This window comes from Balaenoptera musculus, chromosome 1 (assembly GCF_009873245.2).
Source record: "Balaenoptera musculus isolate JJ_BM4_2016_0621 chromosome 1, mBalMus1.pri.v3, whole genome shotgun sequence".
Classification (NCBI taxonomy): Eukaryota; Metazoa; Chordata; class Mammalia; order Artiodactyla; family Balaenopteridae; genus Balaenoptera; species Balaenoptera musculus.
The window spans coordinates 44,188,089-44,211,424 of NC_045785.1; the positions used below are offsets into that span (position 1 = coordinate 44,188,089).

The window sequence follows — 23,336 nt, forward strand, 5'->3', positions numbered from 1 at the left end:
ATAAATGTTACAAATTTTATGTAAAGTGTGTCTTGTCTATATTTATTCTGGGCATTTGGTTTAAAATTTAAAACTAATGCTGCAAGATTCAGATTCCTTGGTCATCCATTTGTAACAGTTGCTTTCTGGAAAAGGCCAGTGGTTTCACTGCAGAAATTTCTAATTTTTTTGCAGGACCTGGAACTCCATTCATTCATTTCATTAAATACCTATGCTAGGTACTATTTATGTGTTGGAACTTGCATAATTTATAAATCCTTCAGAGAACTTAAGAGTTTTGTGGAGAAGAGGAAGTGTCAAATAAACAGATAAATATTACATAACATTGTATTACAGACCAGTCCATGGTACTTGTTATAAAGCCACAGAGACTATACCTAATCCAGACTGGGCACCCATCAGACAGCCCAAGAACACTTCCTAGAGAGCTGATCTGGGTTGACAGTCATTCACACAACTATTGAGATAATTAACTGATATAATAGATATTGTATAAGTGCATTTAGTGAGGGAGATTACCAAAAAACAAAGTATAAGAACCCCATGACCAGGAAGAATTCTTAGTGACTTTAGTTTCAGAAACGTCATTTTATAGTTGAAGAAACTAAGTCTTAGGTAAAATGACCTTGCCCAAATCACACAGCAAGTCAGTAACAGACTCTGCATTACAATTCTTATTTCCAAATTTACAATCCAATGGGTCCCCTCTCCCCCTATTATTGCATAATCGCATGAGATTGCTTAGCTCTTAGGCAGTATGTGATTAAACATCAAATGAATGGTACAGAAAAGAATGTGCACCAGATGGTCAGAAGTGGAGGTTGACCATCCTTACAGATGGTGTAGGGCAGCATTAGTGTTTAGATGCTATAGAATTGTTAATGAATGGTCACTACAAATACTACTGCTTCACTAATACACAGACATGAGATTAGATGTGTTAGAGTGATAGGGTTTTTAATAGTTTTATTATTTTTATAATAATTATTAGCTTTTCTTAACCTTTTATTGTCTCCAATAATTCACTCAATACTAACATGGTATTACTATGGGCCATACATACTGAGGAAGATAAATACCTTTGGCCAATATTTAACCAAACAAGTTGTTGAGCTGTGTTGTCTATAGCCTATCTTCAAAAAGAAAAAATCAAACCTTCCTCCATTCTTCCCCTCCCCCACCCTTTCTCACAGTTTTTATTATGTAGATCAACCCAGTCTCTTGGCTAAATTTAAATTTCTTCCTTTCCTCCTGATTATCTTTCCACCTCCTATTCCCCATTCTTAATCTGCATCATAAGACTCCAGTGCACAGCTCTGAGTAACTGCATAACTCCTCAAATTGAGAGGAGTAGGTGAATGGCAGAAACCATGAGCACTCACATTAATCATTTTTGTCTTTTTATAATTTAAGATTCTAATGCAGTCTGAAAATTCAGCCTATAAAAGAGCAAGTCATAGGGTGGGCGTATTGACACTGAGCTCTTGGCTTCCAGAAGCCAGACTTCACAGCAGGTTTGGGAAGATGACACCAGTGGCCAGATGTTGCAGATGAATGGCTTACTCCTGTGCATTCATTATGACAGCTGTTTAAAATCATCTTGCAATGACTCAGTCAAGGACTGTCACTAAAGAGTGTCTCTCCTAGACTGTGATGAGGCAATAAGAGCTAAGAACAAAAAAACAAACAAAAAAAAAACCCTCAGCTCTCCTGTTACTTTACATCAAAACACATTATAAAAGGAACTATTTTCAATGACATACCTAGAGTGTGATTGTCATATTTGAATGTGGAGATTAAGGAGTTACCAAACACATTTTCTACCTAATTCTTGGTCTCATCAATTCAGTCTTAAATAAAGCCCTTCGAAACTGGATATATTATGAGTAATGAGCCAAGTGCTGTATTTAACCCTCAAACATCTTGTAAGGGAAGATAATTATCCCCTATTTTACAAATGAGGGGAAGCCTAGTGAGGTCAAATGACTTGCCTCACATCACACAGATAGTAGAGGAATTTGTAGATTAAACCTAGATACTGTTTTAACACCAGTATCCCCACTCAGAAGAATCTTTGCTGCTTTGTACAATCTCAGTAGTGATGTCTTTGAATTAAGACAAATGTATAATCAAAAGCCCTCTGAAACTGGTTCATGAAATAAACCACATTATTGTTTGTGAGTACTAGCAATGGATTTAGAGTCTTCTCTTCTAAAGACCTATAGGAACAGATCAACTATAGTTTAGGATTTGGGGTCAATTACCACTATGAGCCAAATTCTATTGTAAGGGGTCTATAATTTCAAATAGCATTAGTTATTCAGTACACTCCAATGCAGTCAGAAAATACATCGAGGCAAGCACTATGCTAAGCATTTTTTTTTAATGTATATTTTTTCAACTAAGCCTTGCAACAGCCTTGTAAAGAAGATAATCATTACATTTTATGGATAAGAAAATTGTGAGGTATTAAATAGCTTTGTCAAGGTCACAAGTTATTAGGTTTCAGAGTCACACATGAGACTTAGGTCTGTCAGACTCTGAAATCTATGCTCTTAATCACTGTGCTATAAAGGGGAAAAACCAATTTTACCATTAAGGACAATCCCGAATCCAATTTAACCATTAAGGCCATTCCCATGCACACTTTTGGCCTGTCTCAAAGAATGGAGACCATTGACAGCTTTCCAAGTTTATGATTTTCAACCTCACTGGCCCTCAGTGTCATTATTGTAGTGGCTCCTAAAATAAAACATAAGATTTTACAAATTTGGGGAGAAGACTTCCTCCCCAAAATAATGGGGCTAATGAGACCAACAACCCATGAAACTGATATAGATAGAGATTACTTCAATGTGAAAACATCTAAACATGGCTTATCTAACTAGTATAGAGCTTTAGGAGAGTCAGCTGCCACAAACCCCATTTCTAGGGAGGTCTCCAATCAGAGAGGCACTGACCTTGGGCATCAGGACATTTCCAAATAATTGTTCAAACAAACTCATAACTTTCCATCCTTTGAAGCCCTAAACCAACTCCCCTGTCTTACTAAGCCAGTATGTAAACCTTTCCCCATAGCTGTTCAAGGAGTTACTTTCTATGTAGGATATTCCACTGTGTGTAATAAATTTTTCTCCAGTTTATCTGTTGTCCATTAATTTACAGGTCTCCTTCCACTTCCAACAATCGGACCTAAGTTGGTAGAGGAGTTTTTCCTCCCAACAGGGTTCACAGTAAGTTCATTAAAAAAAAAAGAAAAAAAAAATCGTTAAAACCAATAAATAGGAAGACATAATGTCAGACTAAAGGACAGTACTTTAAATGGAGGCATGTAGTTTTATATGTATCACTTGTCCTTATTTTACTCATTTTTCTGCCCACCTGTGATAAAGACAACAAGAGTCTTTGGATCAGCCTTAGGGAACCATTTCCTAAATTAATCTGGCTCCCCAGGAGTGGTTTCTTTTTCTTCAGGTTCACTACTTCAGTGTGTTACCTTTTACTAATTAAGTTAGTAAAGAAGGAGACTAGTCAAGAGGGAGCTCTCTGAACTCTAGGCTGCCCCTCCCTAAATAGAGGCAACCTTTTCTTTAGGGCCATTGATTTGTACTCCTCTGTGGTTCCAGTTTCTTTATTTCCTAAGCAGTCTCTTTCTATGATAATACAGGTTTTACTGCTGATCACTACAGCAGGAGAAGTAAACCAAAGCTACAGACATAGATAAAACAAAGACTTAGTAGCTAGTCTTTGTGTTTCTGATGCCCAGAAAGAGACAAAGACTTGCTCAAAGTCACAGAGCTTCAAATGACCCTTAGAAATCATCCTGTCTACTTGAGAACACAAAAATAACACATGGGGTGTTAGAAAATCTCTTAGTTTTTGAAATTCTGCAAGTTTGGTATTATTCTTTATTTACCTCACTTTCCAGAAGAGGAAACTGAGGCTCATAGGTTAAGTAACTACCCAAAGGTAAGGTGGAGATGGAATCTGAATTCAGGCTTTTTTGACATCAGAGCTCATGATCTTTCCCCTATACTTCATGCCAACAAAGCGAAAGAAATTTTACAAAGTCCTTAAAGAAATCCAACCATGATTTAAAGAAATCTTGACTATGGTTTTCTTTTTTCTTTTTAATTTACTTATTTATTTATTTATTTTTGGCTGTGTTGGGTCTTCGTTTCTGTGCGAGGGCTTTCTCTAGTTGTGGTGAGCGGGGGCCACTCTTCATCGCGGTGCGCGGGCCTCTCACTATCATGGCCTCTCTTGTTGGGAGCACAGGCTCCAGACGCGCAGGCTCAGCAGTTGTGGCTCACGGGCCCAGTTGCTCCGCGGCATGTGGGATCTTCCCAGACCAGGGCTCGAACCCGTGTCCGCTGCATTGGCAGGCAGATTCTCAACCACTGCACCACCAGGGAAGCCCATTGACTATGGTTTTCTAATTTCATTTCAGAAGTTTAATTTCTTGAAACTTCCCAATTTCTATGTTTCTGCACTATCCTTCCCCTACCTATTCTTCAGAGTTTTCAGGAAAAGGGTGGGGCATGTCAGTGAAGGCTCTCTAAAGGAAGTGACATCTCAGTGAGATCTGAAGGATTAATAGGAATTACTTATTGGGGGAGGTGGCATGGACAACAATGAATGTGCAAAGGTACATTTCTAGAACTGAAACAATTTCAGTACCTAATTTTTTTTTTTTAATTTATTTTTGGCTGCATTGGGTCTTTGTTGCTGTGTGCGGGCTTTCTTTAGTTGTAGCGAGTGGGGGCTACTCTTTGTTGTGGTGTGCGGGCTTCTCATCGCGGTGGCTTCTCTTTGGTGCAGAGCACAGGCTCTAGGTGCGTGGGCTCAGTAGTTGTGGCTCACGGGCTCTAGAGCGCAGGCTCAGTAGTTGTGGCGCATGGGCTTAGTTGCTCCGTGGCATGTGGGATCTTCCCGGACCAGGGATTGAACCCGTGTCCCCTGCAATGGCAGGCGGATTCTCAACCACTGCTCCACCAGGGAAGCCCAGTACATAATTTTTTTTTTAAATTATTTATTTATTTATTTTGGCTGCACCGGGTCTTAGTTGCGGCATGAGGAATCTTTAGTTGCGGCATGTGGACTTCTTAGTTGGGCATGCATGCAGGATCTAGTTCCCCAACCAGGGATCAAACCCAGGCCCCCTGCATTGGGAGTGTGGAGTCTTACCCACTGGACCACCAGGCAAGTTCCAGTACATAATGTTATAATGAGAATACTGAGGGTTTAAACTAGAGATGTAACCAGGAGCCAGATCATGAAGGACCATCTAAAACCATCCTAAGACGTTTGGATTTTATTCTGAGGAAAATGGGGATCCATGGAAGTGTTTCAAACTGGGGAGAAATGTGATCAGATTTGTGTTTTAGGTAGAATACTCATTTTAGGTGGGTAAAAGACTGGAAGGGATGAGTCTGGTAATGGGTCAATTAGGAGCATGAACTAAATCCTCAGAAACTGTTAAATTGAAGTGGGAAACTGGAGAATAAGTAGCGGATGGGCATAGAGGAGTTAGGGGAAGAAGAGTTGGAGGCAAAGTTTGTCACAAAAATTTGCCCTTCTCTGAATAGCTGCAACCTTGCCTCTGATTTTGGAGACAAACTTCCTTTTACAACTACAATTCATTTTTTGCAGGTAGCCATTTCATGTATTTTTTTCAACAAATATTATTGACCACCTTCTATAAGGTAGGCACTGTTTTAGGCCTGGGGATAACAAAGTCCTTGCCCTCATGTGGCTTATATTTTTTTCCTAGTGGGAGGGAGCAGAAGATAAACAGAAACAAAATAAATGTATAGCATGACAACGTTAAATATAAAAGCAGAACAAAAGGGGCAAGAAGTATGGGGAGGGTGTGGTGATGGTGGTGAGGATTGCTGTTTAATGTAAGTCCTGAGCAAAAACTTGGCAACATTTGAGCAAAAACTTGAAGGAAGTAAGAGAGACATCCATGAGGGTAACAGGGAGTCCAATAGTGCTGGAGTAGAATAAACAAAGGAGAGAGTGGCAGAAGATGAGGTGAGAGAAGGGCGTGGAAAGAACAGATTATATAGAACCTCGTAGAGCACCATCCTTACGAATTTTTAAATTCTGCCTGAGATGGGAAGCTATTGGAGATAGCTTTTGGGTAGAAGGGTGACATGATTGTTTAAAGTGATCACTCTAGCTGCTATGTTGAGAATAGATTTTAATGAAACAAGGCTGGAAGCTGGGAAACCAGATAGGAGGATATCGTAAGAATCCAAGTGGGTTATGACAGGGGCTTGGACCAGGGTAGCAGTAGAAGAGATAAGACATAGAGAGTCTCTGGATATATTTTGAAGACACAGTCAATAGGATTTCCTAAGAGATAGGATATGGGATATAAGAATAAAAGAGGAGTTAAAAATTATTTCCAATGTTTTTGTCACGAGCAACTGAAAGGAAGGAGTTGCCATATACTGAAAAAGGAAAGACTGGCAGGAAAAGCAGGTTAGGGGGAGGACAACAGGAGTTTACTTTTGGACACATGAAGGCTATTTTGATAACCAGATGAATATGTTGAATAGACAGCTGGATGTATCAGTCTGAAGTTCAAAAGCAAGGTACAGGATAGACATATAAAATAGGGATATATCAGCATATAGATTTCTTTTAGTTATGAAACTAGATGAAATTACCACAAGTAAGAGAGAATGGATAGAGAAGAGGTATATAAGTACTGCGTCTTGGGGGTACACAAAGATTTAGAACTCTGGGTGATGAGAAATCAAGAGGATGAGAAGGAGCAGACAATGAGGTAGGAGGAGAAGAGAAAGAAAGAAGAAGGAAGAAGGCAAGGAGGAGGAGGAGGCGGAGAAGATGCATCCTGGAAGCCAAATGAAGGAAGTATTTTGGGGAAGAAGAAATGATCACTTGGGTCAAATGCTGCTGAACAAATAAGATGAGAGAGGAGTGACAACTGAATTTAGCAACTTTGAAGTTGACAAGAACGGTTAGTAGAGTGGCAGAGGTGAAAGAAAATGGTAAGAGAAAAATTGGAGAGAGCAAGTGCAGACCACATTTTGGATAAGTTTTGCTCTAAAGGATGGAAGAGATGTGAGGGCAATACCTGAATAGGGAAATTAGGTCAAAAGAAGTGTTTTTTGTTTTTTTTTAATTATGGGGAAAATATCAGCTGGTGGCAATGATCCAAGAAGGAGGGGGAAAAAATGATAATTCAGGAGAAAGAAAGGATGTTGCTGGATGATATCTTTGACTAAGCAAGAGGAGATGAGATCTATTGCACAAGTCCAGAGTTGGCCTTAGATAAGGGTATAAATAGTTCATAGTAATAGGAGGGAATGCAAAGACAGAGAGTCTATACTGGTAGGTGGGTAGATGTGATGGTGGGAGCTTGGAATGTTCTTTTTGATTCTTTTCTTTTTTCAGTGAAAGAGGAAACTGACAGTATGGTTGGGGGGAGAGGTGTTGGAGAGTTGAGGATAGAAGTTAGGAAATAGTCCATTTAATGTACTCTAATATAAAATAAAAATTAAGTTTAAAAAAGTATACCTGAAACTAACACAACATTGTAAATCAACTATAGTCCAAACTAAAATAAAAATTAAATTAAAAAAAGAATATTGATTGGATTTGGATTTAGAAAACTCAATTTTGATTCCCAGGTTTTCCACTCATCAGGTAGGTAAAATTTAACTTGTCTGTTCAATCCCTCAGGTTTCTCTGTGGGTAAAATGGAGATACCGAAGGCCTGGGATTTCTGTTTGTATGAGGATTAAATAAAAGAATAAATGTGAAAGGAAAGCATTTTGCAGTTATTTGAACTTGAAAAATAACTTTAACATTTGAATCCACTTATCAAGGACTTGTTCCATTACTCATTTTCATGTGTTTTACATAATCTTTTTTTTTCTATTTTTATTTTTTTTTGCCGTGCAGCTGAGGGATCTCAGTTCCCCTACCAGGGATTGAACCTGGACCATGGCAGTGAAAGCGTGGAATCCTAACCACTAGACCACCAGGGAACTCTCTACATACATTATCTTATTTAATCCTTATATTAACCCTGTGAGATAAGGCATTCTCATCCCATTTTACCAATGGGTAAGTTGAGCTTCAGAGAAATTAAAAACCTTGTCCAAGGTTCACAAGTTAGTAGGTGGCTGAGCAGGCATTCCAAAGCAGGATTCCAATCCAAGCCTCCTATTCTTAATAACCATCCTTTTCCAAGACATATTTTCTCTTAAATTAGCTAAAGTGTACTAATTCACTGCTCTCTCTCAGGGTTTCTTTCTTGGAGCAGGTTAGAAGGGTCTTCTCCATACTTTTTAGGTCACAAGAAAGCTGAGTAGTTCAGTTTGTATACTTACTAGATCAGAAGTGGTTTTGACATTTGATTCATCCAATGTCAGTAGAAGTTGAAACAGAGGTCTGATATAAGAGAGGTGCTGTTGCCAGATTTGTAGGAGAAAGGACTTTAAAAAATATATTTCAAAATGTAGGGGCTTCCCTGGTGGTGCAGTGGTTAAGAATCTGCCTGCGCTGCCAATGCAGGGGACACAGGTTCCGTTCCTGGACTGGGAGGATACCTCGTGCCGCGGAGCAACTAAGCCCGTGCGCCACAACTACTGAGACTGTGCTCTAGAGCCTGTGAGCCACAACTACTGAGCCCGTGTGCCACAACTACTGAAGCCCATGCGCCTAGAGCCGGTGCTCCGCAACAAGAGGAGCCACCGCAATGAGAAGCCCGCGCACTGCAACGAAGAGTAGCCCCCGCTCGCCGCAACTAGCGAAAGCCCGTGCCCAGCAACGAGGACCCAACGCAGCCGTAAATAAATAAATAATTTTTTAAAAAATGTATACAGTCATCCCTCCTTATCCACGGGCTCTCCATCCCTGGATTCAACCTCTATGGAAGATGTTCAGGAAAAAAATTCCATAAAATTTCAAAAAGCAAAAGTTGAATTTGCCAGTACCAGCAGCTATTTACACAGCATTTACATTGTATTAGTTAGTATAAGCACTCTAGAGGTGATTTGAAGTATAGGGGACAAGGTGCCTAGGTTATATGCAAATGCTACACCATTTTATATCAGGTACTTAAGTTTCAGAGGATTTGCGTATGGTGGATCCTGAAACCAATGTCCCTGGGGACACGGAGGGCCCACCATATTCTATTTCCCAACTCCACAGAGCTGGTCGGTGGCCGTGCCTTTGAACGGCGACAGGAATGTGGTACCTAGCCCTATGGTGTCGGTTGGAGGGAGACGGTCTCAGAGCCGTGTGTAGGAGTTGGGTGAGTGGTTCGGCAGGCCTAAGGTTGGTCTCTGGGGCGTCATGAAGGCGAAAGGAGGGCGGTTGGGCCCTCAAGGCATGGAATGGTGGTCGGCCCCGGTGTGGGTGGGGAAGGCCGTCCTGGGGGCGGGGTCTGCGGCGGGCGAGTGCGCGTCGCCACGCCGAGCGTTTCAAAAGCCCAAACCTTCCGCAGGGGCAGCTGAGGGGCGCTGTTCAGCTGCTTTCCGGTACCGGTCGAGACCACCTCTCGCGGGATCCGGGCCCCGCTCGACGGCCGCTCTCCTCTCGACGCGTAGCCGGCGGGGGTCGCCATGGTTCACTTCTTGCACCCAGGCCTCTCGCCCCGGACCATCGTCCCTCCGAATGCTCAGAAGGACGTCCTGGGCTGCGGCGTGGTGCAGGTGAGCACCGGGGAGGGGGAGGGGGGAACGCGAGCCTAGGCGGGACGCCAGGCCCCAGGCGAGCGCGGCGAGTCGTCGGGGACTGTGCTGAGGCACTTGTTGGCTCGTTTGACCGACGCGGGGGTAAAGTCTGAAGAGGCTGAGCCGCTGCCAGGCTTCTGTCTTTTATGGGAAGTGCATGTCGGAGAGGAGTTTTCCCCCCAGGGCGTCCCAGCCTTTGAGCCGAGCGAGCAGACCCTGCGCGGCTGAGAGGAGGAGCGGCGGGATGAGTCCCGCCTCCCGCGTGACCCTGGGCGAGTCCCCTGCTCAGGTCTCTGATGCTCACCTGTGCCTGCGAGGGCGGCAGCTGTTTTGCAGGGTGGTGTAAATTTAGACGTAAGTGCTGGGCATGGCTTTAGGCTTGGCCCGTAGTAGACGGTGGCGCTTTTTGTCATGATGCACCCAAATGCCTCAAACTTCGACCGTTCCCCCACGTGTGTTGGGGACCTGTTGCTTCCCAGAGGCTGTGACCTGTCGGTCCCGGGGTCGTTAACAGGAAGACCTTCTGAGCCCGGCGGGGGAACTGGAACCCCGAAGACTGAAATTCCTTAAATTCCACGTGTTTGTTTCCCCCTCTTTTCCCTCGGAACGCCTGTTAGACTAAATTGAGCAAAATGCAAACCAAAAGAGTTTGTATTTGGCGCCTACTGTGTGTCAGGTATTGCATTTCTAGAGTAATCTCGGATTTTTTGGTAGGCATTTTACTGGTGTATAGGGAAATTGAGAACCCTTCCTTGACTTGCTCATGATCTGGAACCTGACATCAGTTGTTCTGATGTCAGACTCCATGTTCTACAACATCCCAAGGGCTACCGCTCTTAAAACTCAAAATCTAATGAACGCTCAACCCACAATTAGTATGGGGGGGTAAGGAAATATCCTGATTGAGGTTGTACTTTACACGCTGACGCCGTGTTGGCTTTTGTGCCCTTCAAAGATCTAGCCTGTATTCCTGTAGACCCTTTTGGACTCACTTTTAAAAGCTGCCTAAGTAATTTGTAAATTTGTAGCTAATGGAAAAGCTGCGTTTTTAATGTATGTACTAGCACAGTGTGTCAAGCACATTTTTTGTTGGCGCTGACTGGAGTTGAAAAACAAGGTTTTCTTTAGAAAAGTGATCAGACTAATCCATTTTCTGTCTGGTTCCATACTGTACTATGTACACTCGTTTTTTTGGTTAAGATTTTATTCTTAATTAATTTTAAAAGTTGTACAGTGCATGAATACTTTTCCTTTAGATATATTTCTCTATGCTGTTTTTAATTTTATTTAGCAGTGTTTTGTAGTTTTTGGTGGAAAGGTCCTTTACATATTTTGTTAAATTTATCCCTGTTTTTGATAGTACTGTAAATATTTTTTAAAAGTTTATAATTTGGGGGGGGGGTATATTGATCTTGTATCCTACAACTTTGCTAAAGCCACCTATTTTCTCCAGTTTTTTAAAGATTTCTTAAGATTTTCTTTACAATCTGTCATCTGCAAATAAAGACAGCTTTACTTATTCCCTTCCAGTCTGTTCTTTTTCTTTTCTTTTTTTTAAAATGCATTTTCTAGGACCTTTTGTAGAATGTAGAAGTGGTGAGAATAGACATCTTTGTATTGTTCTAGATCTTTCACCTCCTAGTATGATACTGGCTACAGGTTTTTCCGTTAGATGCCCTTTGTCAAATTAAGGAATTTTTCTTCTATTCCTAGTTTGCTGAGTTTTTTTGTTTTTGTTTTTTTAAATCATGAATGTGTGTTGAATTTTGTTAAATGCTTTTTCAGCATTTAATAAGATGTTTTTGTTCTTTATTGTGTTAATATGGTGAATTTTATTGATTGTGAATTTAACTTTACATTCTAGGAATAAACACCACCTGGTCATGATGTATTATTTTTATATATTGAAGAATTCTGTTGCTAATATTTTTGAAATATTATTTATGTCCATGTTTATGAGGGAAATTGCTCTTTAGAAATATTTTATCTGGGAATTCCCTGGTGGTCCAGTGGTTAGGACTCTGTGCTTTCACTGCTGTGGGCCCGGGTTTGATCCCTGGTCGAGGAACTAAGATCCCACAAGCCACGCGGCATGGGCAAAAAAAAAAAAAATGTATCTGTTTAGTATCTAGATAATGTTGGCCTTAAAATATGAGTTGGGAAGTGTTCCCTATTCAGTTTTTTGAGTTTGTGGGATATTGGTATTATTTATTCCTTAGATGTTTAACAGAATTCACCAGTGAAGCCGTTGAGACTTTAATTTCTTTGGGGGATTTTTTTTTTTAATTTTTATTTTATATTGGACTATAGTTGATTTACAATGTTGTGTTAGTTTCAGGTGTACAGCAAAGTGATTCAATTATACATATACATGTATCTATTCTTTTTCAAATTCTTTTCCCCTTTAGGTTATTACAGAATATATTGAGCAGAGTTTCCTGTGCTATACAGTAGGTCCTTGTTGGTTATCTATTTTAAATATAGTAGTGTGTTATGTCAATCCTAAACTCCCAATTTATCCCTCCCCCCTGAGGGAAGGTTTTAAACTATATCTACTTCATGGGGGAAATGCTCATAAAGTTTGATATATTGTTAAAAATATTTTGTAATTACTGTTAAGAGTCCTTCTTTGACCCATGGGATATTTAGAAGTGTACTGCCTAATTCCCAAATAGTTGGGGATATTCCACATATCTTTTTGTTTAATGCAAATACATTGTTGTCAGAAAACATGCTCTATGATTTCAGTCCATTTATATTTACTGAGATTTGTTTTATGGCTCAGATATGATCTATCTTGGTGTATGTTCATGTGCACTTAAAAGGAGTACGTGTTCTGTAGTTGGATATAGTATTCTATGAATGTCAGGTCAAGTTGATTGAGAATGTTAATCTATATTCTTTTTTTTTTTTTTTTGGCCACGCAGTGTGTCATGCAGGATCTTAGTTCCCCTACCAGGGATCCAACCTGTGCCCCCTGCAGTGGAAGCACAGAGTCCTAACCACTGGACTGCCAGGGATTTCCTAGTGTTAACCTATATTCTTATTCATTTTCCGTCTACTTGTTTTTATCAGTTGCTGAAGACAAGTGTTAATTTCCAACTATAATTGTCGATTTTTCTTTTTATTCTTTCAGTTTTTACTTTATGAATTTTGAAGTTGTTAGTAAGTGCATATACATTAGGAATTATGTCTTCTTGATGAAGTGATCCTTTTATCATTATGAAATGTCCATCTTGATTTCTGATAATATTCTTTTCCTGAAATTAACATAGTTACTCCAGTGTCCTTATGATTAGTGTTTGTTAAACAACCCTGTGTTGTTTAAAGCCCATCTCTTGTAAACAGCAGGCTTGCTTTTTTAATCCCGTTTGACAATTTGTGCCTTTTAAATTAGAGTAAATATAATTATCAAAATTGTTGTGTTTAAGTTGCTGTTTGTGTTCTATTTGTCCTATGTGTTTGTTGTTGTGTTTCTCCTTTGCCTGGCTTCTTTTCAATTGAGTATATACATATATTTTTTTTGGCCGTGCTGCGCAGCTTGCGGGACCTTAGTTCTGCGACCAGGGATTGAATTTGCACCCTCAGAAATGAAAGCACGGAGTCCTAACTACTGGACTGCCAGGGAATTCCCTCAGTTGAGTATTTTTAAAGTTCCATTTTATCTCTTCTGTTGACTTACTAGTTCTGTTCCTCTCCTTTCCCACCCCCCCACACTCTCTTTAATGGTCACTCAGATAGCAGTTTTTTAAATGTGGACTCAAGACTTCTGGGGTCTCTAAGACTGCATTCTCTTTCATTAAGCCACACATTAATGAAATTTGCAAAAATGTAAAACAGTGCTGCCGTTGTCACTAAACTTTTAAAAATTCTTTTTGAAAATATAGCTGTTTTAAAAAAATGTTCTTTCTTGGGAATTCCCTGGACGTCCAGTGGTTAGGACTTGGTTCTTTCACTGCTGAGGCCAGGGTTCAATCCCTGGTCTGGGAACTAAGATCCTGCAAGCCACGCAGTGTGGCCAAAAAAAAAAAAAATGTTCTTTGTGTCAACATTTGATTTTTTTTTAACTTTTATTATTTCTAAATGAATTAATACATATTTTAAAGATTTCTTAGTTTTAATGCAGTAAATGTTGATAGATGTAATACAATTTTTAAGAGTATAAAGGGGTCCTAAGTTTGAGAGTCACAGCTCCAGGTTTTAAAATATACACGTTTGACTTACCACAGTCTACTTTTAAATATATCGCTTCACCTTACAACAGTATTCTTTCATTTTCTCCCCTCTTTCCTGTACTTTGCACTTTTGAAATAATACATTTTACTTCTCCATGTTAGAAATTGCACAATATATTGTTTTTACTTTTTCTTTGATCAATCAGTTATTTCTTAAAAGAATTAGGAAATAAGAAAAAAAGTCTGAAAATATCTTTATTTTACCTTTATTTCTGAAAGATATTTTCATTGCGCTTAGTTTTTCTTTTTTTTTGATATTTATTTATTTATTTGGCTACACTGGGTCTTAGTTGTGGTATGCAGGATCTTTGTTGTGGCGTGTGAGATCTTTAGTTGTGGCATTCGAACTCTTAGTTGCGGCACGTGGAATCTAGTTCCCTGACCAAGGATCAAACCTGGACCCCCTGCATTGGGAGCCTGGAGTCTTAACTGCTGGCCCACCAGGGAAGTCCCTAAAAATGTTATTTCATTGTCTTCTGGCTAGTATTGCTTCTGATGAAAATTCAGTGGTCATACTTCTTTTTTTTAAAAAACTGTGTCCACATTACCTCTGGTTCCCCCCCTCCCCAAGTCTTAAGGTTTTTCTCTTTGTTGTTGGTTTCTAGACATTTATTATGTTGTGGTATCTTTTGTTTATTTCACTTTGGGTCCATTTTTGCTTCTGGGATCAGTGGGTTTATATTTTGTATCTAATGTCAATATTTTTTGACTTTTTAAAAAAGAAAGCTATTAAGTTTATTGTTCTTTGTACCTGGTGAATTAACTGTGTAATTCAATAAATATTAAACTGTAAAATAATTTCATAGATTCCAAGTGTAGGACATTGTCCTCCTTGACCATTATTTCTTAAAATATTTTTTCTTCCCCAGTAACTCCTCTCTTCTAGAGTTTCAATTATACATTTGTATTAAACTGCTTAAGATTGTCCCTTGGGGTTCTGTGCTTCTCCACTTTTTTTTCCCCTAGACTTTTTCTGTTTCAGTTTAGATAGTTTCTATTGCACTACCTTCAACTTCACTTATCTTTAATTTTGTAGTATCTAATCTGTTGATAATATCATCTAATGTGTTGTTTACATTAAATAATGTATTTTTCAACTCTGGAAGTTCCATTTGGGTCTTTTTCAGATCTTGCACTTCTCTGTTGAGATTGCATATTTATTCCCTCATTATATTCATATTCTCCTCTATATCCATGAATTATAATATCTGTTTTAAAGTTTTTGTCTGCTAGTTATGTTATTTCGGGGTTCCTTCCTCCTTCCCTCCCTTCCTGGCATTGCGCAGCTTGTGGGATCTCAGTTCCCTGACCAGGGATTGAACCCGCACCCTAGGCAGTGAAAGTGAAAGCATGGAGTCCTAACCACTGGACCTCCAGGGAATTCCCTGGGTCTGTTTCTGTTGACTAATTTTATTTTCTCTCCTGATTCTTACCATATTTTATTGTAAGCTAAACTTTATGGACACTATTGTGTTTAGATTTTTGTTGTCTTCCTGAGTCAGGCCTATATGTGAGGTTTTTAAAACAGATTTTTTTTTTAGGGGGGACCATGCCTTGTGGCATGTGGGTCCTTAGTTCCCTGATCAGGGATTGTATTCATGCTCCCAGCAGTGGAAGTACATGTTCCTAATCACTGGACCACCAGGGAATTCCCTGGGGTTTTAATTTTTAAATTTTTGTTCATTTATTTTTTTAAAGATTTATTATTTATTTATTTTTGGCTGCATTGGGTCTTAGTTGCAGCACACACGATCTTCATTGAGTCATGCGGGATCTTTCATTGCGGTGCACGGGCTTCTTTCTAGTTGTGGCATGCAGGTTTTCTCTCTCTAGTTGTGGCACGAAGACTCCAGGGCATGTGGGCTCTGTAGTTTGGGGCACGCGGGCTCTCTTGTTGAGACGCTCGAGCTCAGTAGTTGTGGCATGCGGGCTTAGTTGCCCCTCGGCAGGTGGGATCCTAGTTCCCTGACCAGAGATCAAACCCTGGTCCCCTGCATTAGAAGGCAGATTCTTTACCACTGGATCGCCAGGGAAGTCCCCCCTGAGGTTTTTAAAGTGCTATTGTAGGGACTTCCCTGGCAGTCCAGCAGTTAAGACCCTGCGCTCCCAAGCACAGGGGGCACGGGTTTGATCCGTGTTCGGGGAACTAAGATCTCGCATGCCACATGGTGTGGCCAAAAGTCAAATCAAAACAAAACAAAAATGCTATTGTAAATTTTTTAAATTTAATTTTCCAATTAATTGTTGGTTGTATATAAAATGCAGCTTTTTGTTTGTTTTGTTTTTTTACCTTGTACCCATTAAAACATGTTCATTAGGAGAGTTATATAGTACTGTTTATATTTTAGAAATGATGAGTCTAAACTCTAGGTAGAGGTGGATTGGAAAAGGATTAAGAGTGAAAGTAGAGAAACTAATTTGGAGTTTTTTAGTATTCTAGGAAAGATATGGTAGTGACTTGGATTAGAAATTAGTAGTGGAGCTAGAAAGAAGGGGATGAACTAGAAATTTATTTGGGAGGTTTAACAGTCATACTCACAGCAGGAAATAGATGACACACTCAGAATAGGGGTAATTTAATGAGAGTTTAATTAAAGGACTACTTCCAAAGATAAGGGACAGGTATGGAAAACCACAATAATATACTCCTCAATGTCCAGTAACAGTAGCTATTGCCACCCCTAGGCCCAAAGGACCTCTCAGAAGGAATATCTTAGTTCATTTGGGCCGCTATAACTAAAATACTGTAGACTGGGTGACTTATAAACAACATAAATTTATTTCTCACTGTTCTGGAAGCTAGGAAGTCCAAGATCAAGGTGCTGGGGGATTTTGTGTCTGGTGAGAGCCCAATTCCTGGTTCGTATACATCTTTTTGCTGTGTTCTCACATGGCAGAAGGGACAAGGGAACTCTCTGGGGTCTCTCTTACAGGGGCACTAATTCCATTCAGTGAGGGCTTCACCCTTGTGACCTAATGACTTCCTGAGGTTCCTCCCTCCAAACATCATCAAATTAGAGGTTAGATTTCAACATAAGAATTTTGGGGGGACTTTCCTGATGGTGCAGTGGTTAAGACTCCACTCTCCCAATGCAGGAGGCCTGGGTTCAATTCCTGGTCAGGGAACTAGATCCCGCATGCTGCAACTAAAAGCCTGCATGCCGCAAGTGAAGATCCCGCTGGCCTCAACTGAAGATCTCACATGCGGAACTAAAGATCCCGCATGCTGTAATGAAGATCTTGCAGGCGGCAATGAAGATCCCGCATGCCATAAGTAAGACCTGTTGCAGCCAAATAAATAAATAAATATTAAAAAAAAAGAACTTCAGAAGAATGCAAACATTTAGTCAGTAGCAAGGAGAGAGGACTGATTTTAGAGGAGTGATGAGGGAGACATAGCCAGCCCAGGGTACTTTAAAAGAGGAAGAGCTGGGGAAATTATCTGTAGTGATTCCACACAAGTCACCTCAGAGTAGAGGTAGAGAAGATTAAGGACTGGGTCTGGGTGTGAGGTAGGTAGCAAATGGAAGATGTCTGGCACAAGTAGAACCAACAGGATTTGCTAACTTAGTGGATGTCTGTCTTGTGTGGGATGTTGATTAAGGATAAGGAAATGTCAGTAAAGATTAAGCAGCTGAATAGATGTGATGCTGTTTACTGAGTAGGGAAAGACCGGGGAAGTTCAGTTTCATACATGGTGAGTTTGAAGTATTTGTGGCACAGTTAAGTAGCTATGTGAAGGAGACAACTGGTTATCTAACACTGTGGCTTAAAGAGAGATCTGACCTGGAGCTAGTAATCTAGAATTCATTGGATTTATAGATAATATTTAGAATCATGTAATCAGTAGTTAGATATTATAGAGGCAGAGTCATTAGTCATTAGTGGTCTTGGTGGGAAATCGATCTCTAAAACATGCTACTGATTTATAAAACAAAAACAAGTAACAGAATACTGTAGTATAATTCTATTTATATAAAGTTCAAAAACATGCAGAGCTAAACAGTATTCAGGATAATGATTACCTCTGGGTGAAGGGATGAGAAGTAGCATCAGGGAAGGGTGTATAAAGAACTTCAAAACTTTGGTATATTCTATTTAAGCTATGTGGTGAATACAAGAATGTTTTAAAAATATTTATATATATATATTTTTTACTGTGTTCAAGTTCTTTTTATTTTTTATTATTTATTTATTTTTAACATCTTTATTGGAGTATAATTGCTTTACAGTGGTGTGTTAGTTTCTGCTTTATAACAAAGTGGATCAGCTATACATATACATATATCCCCATATCTAAAAATATTTATATTTTTTTATATTTTATATTATTTAAATATTTTACATATGTTCTAAACATCTTTTATATGGATTTAATCTTTACTGTATTTAAAAAATATATTTGTTTGGTTGTGCTGGGTCTTTAGTTGCAGCACATGGGCTCCTTAGTTGTGGCATGTGAACTCTTAGTTGCAGCATGCATGTGGGATCTAGTTCCCTGACAGGGATTGAACCCGGGCCCCCTGCATTGGGAGCACGGAGTCTTAACCACTGCGCCACCAGGGAAGTCCCCTTTACTGCATTTTAAAAATGAGGCTGCCATGTCCAATAATATGGCAAATAATGTCATAAAGTGTTAAAAGGAAATATTCTGGATAAAAGGTAACAAACACTTTCCAATGCAAACTAAGGAAAATCCCCAACATCCCCACCCAATTCAAAGAAGCTGGAAATCACCACTGTAAGCAGGCCCTAAAATAACCAAAGATTAGAGACTAGACCTTTGCCAAAAGCTGGCGGGAAGTTTGAATGGAGACTGTGAACTGTAATATATACATATATATATATATGTATATGTAAACATGGGTTAACAAAGGCTGGTCATACTTCAGTGAAATGGTAGGTCTAAAAAAATCTGCTTATGGGAAAGGGAAACAGGGAAGCTTGTCAGTTTTGGCTTGGATTTTGAGTGAGAAAAATATGTCCTAAAAATTTGCTATCACAGGTCTGTCCTCATACAGACTAAGGGTTTTAACTGACATTTCTAGCTTGGTTCAGGAAATGTGTAGCTGAGAAATTATCAAAATGGCCCCTGGTGATGCCCCTAAGTAAGCAGCATTTAGCATAATCTCTCTGATGTGACGTATCTTCTACCCAGGCTTCACAGGAGTCTACAAACTCTCACTAGAGATTAGCTCATGGACTTCCCTGGCAGTCCAGTGGTTAAGACTCTGCTCTCCCAATGCAGGGGGCACGGGTTCGATCCCTGGTTGGGGAACTAAGATCCTGCATGCCATGATGCGTGGCCTAAAAAAAAAAAAAAAAAAAAAAATTAGCTCACAATCTTAAGTTATAAAACATGAACCTCTATGATTGAGAATCAACAGAGGGACTTCCCTGGCGGTCCAGTGGTTAAGACTTCGCCTTCCAATGCAGGGGGTACAGGTTCAATCCCTGGTCAGGGAGCTAAGATCCCACATGCCTCACAGCCAAAAAACCAAAGCGTAAAGCAGAAGCAATACTGTAACAAATTTAATAAAGACTTTAAAAATGGTCCACGTTAAAAAAAAAAATCTTAAAAAAAAAAATCAACAGAATCAATAACTAACAGAATTAGATTCCCAGAGACTTCAGAAAATGGTATTATTGGGCTTCCCTGGTGGCGCAGTGGTTGAGAGTCTGCCTGCCAATGCAGGGGACACGGGTTCGAGCCCTGGTCCGGGAGGATCCCACATGCTGCGGAGCGACTGAGCCCGTGAGCCACAATTACTGAGCCTGCGCGTCTGGAGCCTGTGCTCCGCAACAAGAGAGGCCGCGATAGTGAGAGGCCCGCGCACCGCGATGAAGAGTGGTCCCCACTTGCCGCAACTAGAGAAAGCCCTCGCACAGAAACGAAGACCTAACACAGCCATAAATAAATAAATAAATAAATTTAAAAAAAAAAAAAAAAAAAATGGTATTATTGAAACAGTATAAAATAAGTGTATATAAAATTTATTAAAGAAATAAAAGATGAAATAAAAATGAAAGAAGAACAATATACAATTAGACAGTGAAGAACTAAATGCCACAGAATAAAGAAATAGTAACCTGGAAGATAGATCTACAGAAATTACCCACACGAAGCATAATTTTCATTTTCACATGGGCATATGAACCAATTCTGGGTATGAGACCCAAGTAAAAGTCTGCTGAGACTGTTTCAGGGAATTTTTTTGCTTCCTTGTCTCCTTTCTGACATGAATTCTGACATGGCGAGGATTTGGAGCAGTTGAAACTCTCATATGTTCTTTTGGGAATGCAAAATAGTACAGCCACATTGTAAGAACGGGTTAGCACTTTCTTATGTAAAGTTAAATACATGGTTAACACGTAGGAAGTGTTGAATTCTAGGGACCCAGGAATCCCATTTTTAGGTAACTACCCAAGAAAAATGAAAACTATGTTCCCACAAAACTTTGTGAATAGTTATAGCAGCTTTATTCAAAATTGTCAAAAACTTCAAGTAATCCAAATGCCCTTCAGTTGGTGAATAAAGAAATTGTGGTATATTCATTGCAGTGGAATGCTTCTCAGCAATAAAAAGGAACAAATTACAAAAACATGCAGCAACACAGATGAATCTGTGTTAAATGCATTATGCAAAATGAAAGATGTCAGATTCAAAAGGCCCAATTACTTAATGATTCTATTTATATGACATTTTGGAGAAGGCAGAACACTGGGGACAGAACGAAGATAAGTGGTTGCTTGGGGTTGGTGGGAGGGATTGTCTGCAAAGGGACACTAGAGAATTTTTTGGGTCATGGAACTGTTCTATATCTTTATTATGGTGGTAGTACACGACTATATGCATCAGTCAAAACTCGTTGAACTAACTGTACACCAAAAAGTAATTTTTTTGCTATATGTAAGTTATACCGCAGTTAAAAGAAAAACAAAAATGAATAACAGGATAGTGATTACAGCGTGCAGAGTAAGCTTACTGAAGAAATGTGGTTGAAGAGGATGTGGGGGTCAACAGAAGGCTTTTGTTTTTAAGGCAAATAATAGAGCATAAATTGTATGTTAAGAGTGATCCAGAGGCTTCCCTGGTGGCACAGTGGTTAAGAATCCGCCTGCCAATGCCGGGGACACGGGTTCGAGCCCTGGTCTGGGAAGATCCCACATGCTGCAGAGAAACTAAGCCCATGCGCCACAACTGCTGAGCCTGTGCTCTAGAACCCATGAGCCACAACTACTGAACCCACGTGCCACAACTGCTGAAGCCCGCGTGCCACAACTACTGAGGCCCGTGTGCCTAGAGCCCGTGCTCCGCAACAAGAGAAACCACCGCAATGAGAAGCCCGCACACCACAATGAAGAGAAACCCCCGCTCACCGCAACTAGAGAAAGCCCACCACAGCAATGAAGACCCAATGTAGCCAAAAATAAATAAATAAATAAATTTATTAAAAAAAAAAAAAAAAGGGTGATCCATTTGATGGGAATTTCCTGGTGGTCCAGAGGTTAGGACTTTGTGCTTTCACTGCCTGGACTCAGGTTCAGTCCCTGCTCAGGGAACTAAGATCCCACAAGCTGTGTGGCCTGGCCAAAAAAGAAAAAGAATGATCCATTTGAGAAGGAGAGTTTGAAGATGTGCATGAATGAAGAAATAACAGGAGGGGCCAAGGCAGGAGGGATGAAATCCAGCCAGCACACGTGGAAGTGTTGGTCTTTGCAAGGAGGTACATGTTTTCCATATAAGAGGAGACCAAGGAAAAGATGCATGCAGTTCCAAACTAAATTTGATGGTGAGATGTCTTCATTTTTCTCACTGAAGTGAGTCAGATTCTGTTACCAGCATGAAATGGGTTTGAGGAACAAGTAGAAGGCATGAAATAATTCTTGCCCCATGGTGAGAAAGTGCCCTGTCTAAAGAGACCTTGAAGGATTTCCAGCTACTGAGGGCTCATTTGAAGTTAATGTTTATGAATTTTCCATGACATACTATGTTGTGTGACTCTTCCCCTCTTCTTTTTTTAAAAAAATATTTATTTATTTATTTTTCGCTGTGTCGAGTCTTAGTTGCGGCACTCAGGGTCTTCATTGAGGCATGTGGGATCTTTCATTGTGGTGCACGGGCTTCTATCTAGTTGTGGCCCGCAGGCTCCAGGGTGCATGGGCTCTGTAGTTTGGGGCATGTGAGCTCTGTAGTTTGGGATACGTGGGCTCTAGTTGAGGTGTGCGAGCTCAGTAGTTGTGGCGCGTGGGCTTAATTGCCCCGTGGCATGTGGGATCTTAGTTCCCTGACCAGGGATCGAACCCAGGTCTCCTGCATTGTAAGGTGGATTCTTTAACACTGGACCACCAGGGAAGTCCCCTCTTCCCCTCTTCATAGATGATGAGCTGCTGAGTGTTGCCATGAAAAAGGTGAATAGTAAAGTTCTTCCAGGAGAATGTCTTAGAGTGTAATGGAGGAGAGGGAACAAGGAGTTGAGGATATTTGTAAAGGAGTAATTTATACTTCGGACAGTGGAGGGAATTTAATCAGTTAAAAGTGAGGTGGAGGTCAGTGAATGTATTGCATGTTGAAACCTTTGACAAAAATGCAATCTCTGGCTTATCACTCTCTCTTCATGTCTGAGTGCCATACCTTTCAAATATATATTTTTAAAAGTTATTTATTTATTTGTTTATTTGGCTGCACTGGGTCGTAGTTGCGGCATGTGGGATCTGTAGTTGCAACATGCGAACTCTTAGTTGAGGCATGTGGGATCTAGTTCCCTGACCAGGGATCGAACCCAGGGCCCCTGCATTGGGAGCATGGAGTCCTAGCCACTGGACCACCAGGAAGTCCCTCAAATATTTGTAGAATGAACAAATGCCGGTGTCTTAGAGAAGATGTCTTACATATGTCATTTCTAATTCTTCTACAGCCTCCTGGGTATAGCAACCTTTTACAGTGTGAGCACTTATGAGGGTGGGAATAGGCAGGCATTCTTGTCCTCTGGCATGTAGTAATCATTCAATAAATTCTGTTGAATGAATGGCTATGTGATTTCTGCTTGGTTAGTCCCTTATGTTGTATGAAATTGTCAGATTTATTGGATGTATTCCACACTAAACTGTTAGCTCCAAAAGGATTAGAACTATATCTTACTCATCCCTGTATTTTCAGTGGCTGGCACAGAACAGGAGATAAGTGAAGGGTTGAGAGAACTTAATTTGTTTTAAAGATACAACAGAAGCTACAACAGATAAAAGTCTTCCATTCAGTTAATAGTTGGAATAAGGTAGTTTCATTACATATAAATCATTAGAGTGAGGAAAATGTATCTTAAGATATCCTCATTAAGTAGTTTGATGTATGGCATGACCACTCCTATGTTGTATTTTTATAGAT

At 40.0% G+C, this 23,336-nt stretch overlaps 1 protein-coding gene across 1 annotated transcript in view; it reads left to right on the forward strand.

The window, feature by feature from the left end:
* The first annotated feature begins 9,605 nt into the window (after window positions 1–9,605).
* The window catches only part of ZYG11A (zyg-11 family member A, cell cycle regulator), a 61,576-nt gene continuing 47,845 nt past the window's right edge, over window positions 9,606–23,336 (forward strand). Inside the window, exon 1 of the mRNA XM_036824458.1 lies at window positions 9,606–9,695. Within this exon, the coding sequence (XP_036680353.1) occupies window positions 9,606–9,695 (90 nt within the window). The remainder of the gene's footprint in view (window positions 9,696–23,336) is intronic.